Below are 9707 nucleotides of genomic sequence, written 5' to 3' on the forward strand. Positions count from 1 at the left end.
ACCGAACGATGATCGCGCGTTTATAATATAATAATGCGTACACCGTTCTATATTATTTATGTCATGTATGTATTATTAGTATTAATTCTCCGGGATACCCGTTCAAGTATATATACTAATATATAATGGCTGAATGACATGTAGTACTATACGAACGGAACGAGTTTAATCCGAAACGGCCGTAACGCCGTGTGAACGTGACAGGCCCAGGCGAGATCCGCGAGATGATTTTCGAATTTTTTTTTCAGCGGTTTTTTGTTCGTCCAAAACGACGCGGGTCGCACTATAGGAATGAAACTTGAGCGCATTCGTCCGACTGTCGCTACTGCTGCCGCTGCAGCAGATAACAACAATATTATTATTATTTACTATACGCAGCCATGACTACACGATCAACGATTTCTTACGATATGATATCGTTGTATCGTATTCTACCTCCATCTCGATTTTTATCTCGAAGACAGAACGTCATCGTATAGTCACGCGCGACGATGTTATATTATAATAATAATTTTAACTGTTGTCGTGCACATCGTCTATAGATGCCTAAAACATCGAACTGGCGGAATGGACATTTGAGACTTTCGAATAAGCACCCGTCATCGTGATAACGACGCCTAAATAATTTAAAATATAATATCTCGTCGCAATCCAGTAGATTGTTGCACGAACGAAGACAACGCTGCAAAATCCGTAAAATAATCAATAATTTTTAGCTACTTAGGCATAAATATAATAACTCTCCGAATGATCAAAGCATGCAAGTAGTCACCACAACACCATGATGGTGTATCACACTCATACCATACTCATATATATCGTAAAGTATGCCCAATGTCTTTCCAATATTTAAATTTAAAATTTCATCGACTCCTATCTTTTTTCCTCAACCTTTCGCTGTTGCTCTATTAACTCTGCATAGTTTGTCCTGCTCTTTTTTTTCTCGAGACGTCCTCTGTATCCTTTATAATATTTAAAGCTGCGATATTACGCTCTATAGTCTACTATCCTATAATATTACAGGTCGAGTCTAATCCATGAGCATCTGAATCACAAATACTTTTACTCATACTTATCGTACTCTCAAAAGTCAAAACATCGAATGTTATAATATTACAGTAAATATAAATAATGTACGATATTATATTATAACAATATTGAGTTATTACTGCAGTAATTGTATCAATAGTGATGATAATTATAATATGTGTACCCGCGCGGTCTCACGTATATGTCATAGTGTGACAGCAATAACTTCAACAGAACATGTGTACCCACATACATAAATATATTATTATTATTTATTTATTTTTTATTATTGTTATAGTAGTCGTTGCTTAGTAGGCACATGTACCGTTTAGAGTAGCAAAAATTCCACACTGATGGCACAATACGAATTGCTATTGCACTGATAATTGAAGAATACATGGTATGAAAAACGTGACGTCTGCGTAACAGCCAGCTACATAATATAATAACAAATATGTAGGTACACGACAATGATGTACCCACATTCATTTATACATACACACACGCGTGCGCGCGCCGAATATGATATGAAATGCACGCGGGAAATGACAAAATTCGTCAGGACCGCGTTTATTTGTTATGCGATTCGACCGGAACATAATAGCTGTATGTTCTTATTATTATCACCGTTGTTATTGTTGTACATACATCACGCGTGTATAGTTAGTTTTTCGACTGATTCCACGACGACGAAATACGCGCGGCGCGTAGGGAAATAAAGAATCTGACGTAGGTATACAAATGAATAACGTAATGGTAACAATAATAAAAAAAAATACTCTGTGCATAAACACCGTTACGCGATACGAATAATATAACAGCAGTAATACGAACAACGATGTATGTATATGATAATAATAATATAATAACGGCCTACACGTGTGTGCGTGTGCAATGATGCAGGAACTGCTACAGCTACACTCTTTTAAAGCACACGCGACTTATAATAATAAAGTGTAAGAAAAATCATATTAAATATAATATATTTTGATACCATATACTATAATACCTATAATACTATAAAAATATTGTGCCTTGCGAATTTAAGACTTTAAAGAATATTTTGCTTATTTCTTTGGCATGACCTAACCAGTAGAATGCGCTCTGGACATTTATCTGTGTTGGTATAATATATTAGTACAATTTAAAATTTATAAGTGATTTTTTTTACTTATTTTGGTGGTTTTTATTGCAGTTTTTACTAGTTATTATTGCATATTTTTTTTTTTTTTTATGTTTTTTACTTTGTGACGATACAGGTGGATGAAAGTTAACGGTTTTCAACAATCGTTGTCAACAGTACCGTGAACAAATATTAAAATTCGGTTATTTTGGCTATGGTGACCGGTATTTTCCTATAGGTTTAACATATTTATAATAAAACAGAATTTCTAATGAAGTTTTTTTATCATAAATGTCTGTTACTCTTAATCGAAAAAACTTATAACTGCGTATAAATAATTATTATTTTTCTAGAATAAGAAGAAATGACTGAAGCACACAACAGGTGGCATCAAACAATTTGCTGTCAATCGCTGGACCGACTATTTAGACTGTGTATTATGCGTATAATAATATGTATATTTAAATTGCATATGTAGATGCATTAACTCGTAATTTTCTTCAAATGTGTCGTTTACTTGTTACCGATCATGTTTAATAATAATACAAAAAAAAAGAAGTAAAATAACAGTCATATTATTATTGCACGTTTATAATGCGATGTAAAAATTATAATATTATATTATGCACCCTTATCACTTATTATTTGTTCCCTGTATATAATTTAATCGCTGATGAGACAATTCCACATATATTTGCGAAGATGATTTACAAAAAGTACGAGAAAGGTACTTATAGAAACTATTTATGCCTAGAGACTTTAACGTTGGTAAAAACAAAAATAAAAAGTATAGGTACCAATACAATTTATTATAAGTATTGCATTTATAATTATGTTATCGGATAATATGTTGTTATATATTAACAGTGTTGTATTATAGCGTTTAAATGTATTTCAATTATCTCGCCAATTATCGTCGCAACTGTGCATCAGCTTAATATATTATAAATAATATATCTATTATTGGTACGACGAACAACGTGTGACTGAAACAATGAGAATGTCAAACCGTACACGAAAAGCCCAGGGGTCTCTGCACCCTTCACGCGCGCGTGTGTGACGGCCGGATTGTAATATTATATTATAATACGCAATACGATTCATTATAGGATTCAATTATTAAATCATTTCCGATTTTTTAAAAGAAAAAAATCACCTTATCGCGCAAAAAGACAATGCTGCAATGCCATTGTGCCATTATGATAGAGTGTACCGTGGACGCCGCACGTATTTGACACCGGCAGTGGGTGCACGCGAACGATAACAATAATTGACGATCGTTTGCATGGTAGCTAACATAAAACAATGAATGATGAAAAAAAAATTGGAAAAAAAATAGTGGTTATTCGATTGCTGATGGCTTATTGTTTCGACCAAAAACGAGCAAAAAAAAGGATTCGGTAATGGACAGAGTCGGAAACATTCGGTAAGCTATTTACCTATGCTCGACGTTGTGGTATCGGTCATATGGCCGATCGTCTCCTACCGGAAACGTACAGTATTAACGACAAAACGCGGTGGTGAGCAAAAAAAATCCCAATCAAAAGAATCACGTTCGAATTCTACTCAATTTCGTCGCAATGGTTTTTCGATTTCTGGATGGACGGTTTGTAAAAAAACGATATACATTTATATATTGTTGAGAAAAAAAGCCAAAGTAGCAAGACCGTGATCGAGCGTTGTATCGGTTGCAATAAATATATATACCTATAATATATAGGTACACGTCTTCTAAATGGACAATCAGATGATTTGTGAAGCGGAAACGACTTGACATTAAACGAACTCGATGGACTGCCGCACGTCTCCATCCGACCAGGGTGAATGCACTTATTTGCGCTATGTGAGTGCGTGTGTATGTGTATAATATTATATATATAGATACATCCATATATATATGTATATCGTAAATAATACTCCGTTTTTCCTATAATATGGCATATTATATAGCCATATAGGTACACAAAGAATTGCGTAGGCCAAGTTCCGTATCTATCGTGGTGGTGCTATATACCTACTTATTAGTTATTATAGTTATTACTCATTATAATTTACCTACATTGTACAACATTATAATATATTATTTATATCGTTTATATAATTTATTGAAGGCACATATTATATGTATGCAATCTGATTGTGGACAACCTTTCCGATGTTTGAACAAAATATAGTTAAAAGATAATATTTATACTTTATTATAGTAACCGCGATACATCATCCCTTTACCACGCACTCTTACGTGTACCTAGTAAGCTATAACTACTACAGTGCACCTATTTTCGTCACATTCGTGTAAATTGACCTAGAAATTACAACACGTCGTCTTGTGAAGAATACAATTAACCGATAATTGTTTGGTTTACATTAGTATAATAGTAATTGCAGTAATATCGTACACCGATAAAAAAAAAAAATAAAGAAAAAAATTAGATATTTGTAGAACGATTTTAATAGGAAAATGCGTCAAAAAATTCACTTATCATCCTGCAGCGAAAAGGTTTTTTTTCCCATTGCAGTCATCAGGACTATCGCGTAGTTTTCGTTGATACTAGTATATTATTAATTAAGCCCTCGCATCATAACTACACGTGAGTAAACGCAACCTATTTTTATTTGGGTGCAATTAGATATAGGTGTCTGAATATAATAATTATATTATGCGTCTAACAAAAATTAAGAAAAAAACTTAAGATCTTCACAGTGAGAACTTCAAAAAATGACACATATGAACGCTTTGTCATCTACAACACCATCTATGCCGCCTCTTTTTTTCATATCGCATGAACACGTATTTTTTTTTTTTATTATTATTGAAAATACCGTTACAGATTTTACCTACGTTAGGTACACGATGTGTAATTTTGATATAGTTCACGATTTTGCTGGTAACGTTTGGCGGTTGAACAGAATATTTTTACATATTTTTTTCACCAACAGTCGACCGGATATTTGGAGTATATAATAAATAGGTGCCGTTTCTATATTAAAAATCCGTGTCTAGTAGAATGTACATTATACAGTACGAATTAAAAAAAATAAATACGTTTTCAATATAATATAATATTATTATTTACAAGTGCGTAAAAAATATTAATACGCTAGAATGATTGGCGTTATTGGGATATCTCGATAAAACGCGAATGTGTAAAATAAAAGTATGTCCCATGACAATTTGATTACCTATGTAATTGATATTTTGTCGACGAACGTCAGAAAATCCCAAATAGTGTGTACAGACTACAGAGTAGGACGGAAAAATCATTTATAAAGATATCGTATTAGCTTCTTCACCGTTTGACCATCACATAATATCGTATATACTACAATCAATGATCACTATACGAAACGGATTCGATTACGAAACATTATAATATAATAATGTATATACAACGAACGATAATGAGCTTACGCATTATCTAATGATATATTGTTTACACTTAGGTGCGTGTGTGCAATATTATTATGGAGATTACGGCACTGGGTACTACAACGGGAAATAGTTTCATCCGCGCGTGTATATAATAATATAATTTATATGCGGATAGTCCGGCTTTCTCCAGTCATCGGTGCATCCTATGCATAATATTGTTATATATGCACATAATACATATGATATAGATAACGCACGTTCAACTCACCCCGGTCCTGCATTTACATAACATCCGTCTGTCGCCTTTTTTTCTAAAAAGTGATATACTTTACTAGAGCAAAACAGGTGTATAGGTATAATAACGGATGAGATATAATTATTTATAAATAGTTGTAATATGGAATATGGACATTCAACTAAATCCAAACCACTTAAGGACATCAAACGAGGTTAACTGTTAAATAATCGAATGTACAGAATTTTCCAACGGGGATGTATAATGAAAAGCCGATAATAATCGTTTCCTCAAGTTTCCAACACTTTCCTCTGATAATTCTATTATGTGATTAAACTGTAACTGACCTAATGAATTTTCAAGTAGTTGTACCATATAAGTCTCACATGATTAGTACATAATAGGTAACTACATTGTATACGATTTTCATTGATTTATTTATTTTTACTTACTTATTCATAAAATACGTATAGCATTGTTTATTATTTTTTTTTCAATTTTTAAAGTTTTAAATGTGCATTGTGCAATTTATCTTGAAATAATATACTAATTTTTATTATTATTTTAAATATATTATAATTTATAATGATTATGTTTGAAATATGAAACTATTTTCTTTTCTTTTTTTAATTTGTTTGATATTTTTTATTTTGAATTATTGCGAGTATCGGTCAAAAGTCTTTCTATAGTTAAATGGATGTCAGAAATTTATACCATCCCGTATAATACATATTATAAATAAATTGAAAAACAATATAATTTATTAATGGCTTAGCACGCACATATTATATAAATCACAAATATTAATTTATTTGGGAGAATTTGAAATGAAATTGAGGATATTTTACCCACGATTTTGGGTACTAAACACGTTGAAATATATCGACTACGACTGCTTGTATAATATAATAGAAATAAAACATACTAAAAATAAAAGATAAAAACATTTCAAGAGACATTCTGACTTATATAGTTTTTAAATATTATTTTAACAAACAATTTTAAATAACAATAAAAACAAATACGTATACAAATTTAAAGTAAAATATCACGAAATAAACTTAAACGAAGCCCAAAAGATAACTTTAAAAATATTATTATTTATTACTTGCATCATGTTTATAATGAGTGTTTTAACTTTAGATTTACACTATATACAATAAATAATATTCTAGTTTTTTTAACACTACAACGTAAATTAGAACATGGATTTTCTATAAAATTTATAAATCACGCAACCAGCTTAAAGTAAATTTTAAAATTAAGTTCAATCAAAATTTTTTGTATACTAAATATCAACTAAAAAACCGACAGTGAGACGTTCACTTAGAGTTATAGTTATTCTATAGCTGTATAGTTCAATAAAAAGTGGATTTAAAGAAGAAAATAATTATAGTTTGTATGTGTGCAGTGTGCACTAATCTAGTGTATATATACATTATACATATTTACACACACCTACATAATATTTTGTACACGATTATGATATATATACGATTTAGGGATGAATCTCATTATTATCGTGTTATTATTATTTTTTTTTTGTGAGTATATATATGAGTATATTATAATATGACGTATATAATATATTTTATTATACAATACGTGTGTCCATGTATACGAACGGGCTGGACCGTTATTTCCGTTCGATACTGGAAGTTTCACATTATACCCCATATATACACGTGAAACAATAAACTAACTATATAAATTTGAACGAAATAATAATGTAACATTGTTTAATAACATCGACAACGGCGACCCTTTTTGGCTCAATCCGGTCAATATTACCTAAATCGAGACGGTGTACATGTACACAATATTAATAATGATAATGACAAATATTTTTTAGTGATGTACCTAGTACCTACCTACCTATAATATTATAGGTATATTATAATATACATATTATGTATTAATTACACAGTTATCATAATTATTAACTATCGTCTATCAATCGATCGGACTCTAATAATGGGACGGAAGAGGGGCCGTTTAGAAATACGAAATATATATATACATTTATTAGCTGATATATAAATATATATATTATTAAATAGGTACATCGAGTCTGCAGAACGACTTCCCCTCCGAGCCACCCGGTCGGTTAAATAAGTGGTGCATCCGTTCCGGAGTAATTACTCACGGAGTCTTATTATACAGATCGACCGTACACAATTTCGGGCGTGAACAATGAAGCAAATGTATATAAATATATTACTATATACAATGTGTAAGACAAGAGTACGAAAAAAAAACCCTCTTCGATTTATCACAAAACTATAATATCGTTAACTATTGTACCACGTCCGGAATTGGGAGCGCGCGCGTCGGGAAAACCGTGGATGTTATATTATTATATTAGGTATTTTCTATGCGATATTCTAAAATATATTATATTTGGGATTTCTGACGACGATCGAGTAGTAGTTGATATCTACACATAGTTGTTATAATATAATTGTAATTTTTTTTTTTTTTTACAAATTTTGCGGGTGAAATGGCAAAAAATACGAAAAACATAAAACCTGACGACATAACGGTAGGTATATATAGGTCGATAATAATTAATAGTAGGTATGTACAGAATAATACTATAATTGTCGTATAGGTGTATAGTAGGTACTCACTTTGAGAATATCATTGTATGGCTGTCGGGCCGCGTTCTTGTGTATACTTCCGCGGAGCTGCTGGTGCTGCTGTTACAGGATCGTCGATGACCCTACGTAGAAGGACGACGACCTGGTTTTAGACCACGAGTTCCGTTCGCAAGTCAGCCTCGAATACGATAATATTATAAAATTATGATCGTGGCACGGGCTACACGCGGATACGCTGCAGCGGCTTGTCGCTCTTGCGTGCTTTCGGCGATCGTCGCGGTAGTCGCGGTGACAATCGTCGAAATACGCGGTGGCGGCTGATATCAGCTGGTCGCGGTGGATAAGTCGCGGATCGTTTGTCGCGTCTGACCGAACCGTATCGAATGCTGTCGAAGACGACGTTTGCTCGCTCGGGACTCGGGTGTGGTGGTGCGACGACGACTCTTTTCTCAGGACGGACGGAGACGTCGTTGAGGTTTCGATGGCGCCGGTGGACTGGACGTCGTGTGGCGTGCGATCCTCGTCGTCTTCGTCGTCGGCGGCGGGCGTCTTATCGATGAGATGCTTTTCTGGTGGTGGGCTAGCGCGAATTATTCGGAGGCAGCGGCGGCGGTGGCAGTGGCGACGTAGAGGACCGGGCGGCGACGTACGGTTTTTCCCACCTGTTTTTTTTTTCGTCCGCGGATTTCGGCCAATAAACGCGGGGGCCGAGTCGAGTTTTCCGAGCCGAAGGATTTCAAAGTGGGGACGGTGGCGGCGGCGGCGGTCGCGGTTTTTGGTTTTTTCATCTTACTCGTTGCAGTTATAATGTACCTCTCTTTCTTTTCGTCTATTTTTCCCATTGTAGTATAGTGTGCTGGAGTTTTCGCGCGCGTCGTTTCAACGCATCGTCGAACCCGGTCCCCCTCTCTCTTCCCCGTCCCGCTCGTCGAGCACACGAGCGCGCTGCACTCCGCACGCTACTATCTCGAAGAAGAACGGCGACGGCGGCGGCGGCGGCGGTGGCGGTGGCGACTAGACGATGTAAAAAAAACGTAATAATAATTTCGTCGCGGCCTAGGCATATAACGTAATATTATCAAATTGTATATACCTATATTTTTGTATTTCTGCAGTGCGTGTGCGTGCTGGTATAGCGGACGCACAGGACGTGCGACGACGACGACGACGACCTCGGAGTTCAATCGCCCCGGCGAGGCGAGAGAGACGGCGACCGCGCAACTATGCATGTGATACACATAATATTATAATATGTTATCGTAATACCGTCTCACTGTGATATACGCGTATAACATCTACGGGTGTTAAATTTTTTCGCGAATTTTACATCGCCAAACACCCCCACTA

General features: G+C 34.4%; 1 protein-coding gene across 1 annotated transcript in view; it reads right to left on the reverse strand.

The window, feature by feature from the left end:
- The window catches only part of LOC114126475 (uncharacterized), a 73916-nt gene extending 64960 nt beyond the window's left edge, over positions 1–8956 (reverse strand). The window contains exon 1 of the mRNA XM_027990432.2: positions 8391–8956. Coding sequence (XP_027846233.2) covers positions 8391–8404 — 14 coding nt within the window. The 5' untranslated portion in view covers positions 8405–8956. The remainder of the gene's footprint in view (positions 1–8390) is intronic.
- Between the last annotated feature and the right edge of the window lie 751 nt (positions 8957–9707).

This window comes from Aphis gossypii, chromosome X (assembly GCF_020184175.1).
Source record: "Aphis gossypii isolate Hap1 chromosome X, ASM2018417v2, whole genome shotgun sequence".
Lineage (NCBI taxonomy): Eukaryota > Metazoa > Arthropoda > Insecta > Hemiptera > Aphididae > Aphis > Aphis gossypii.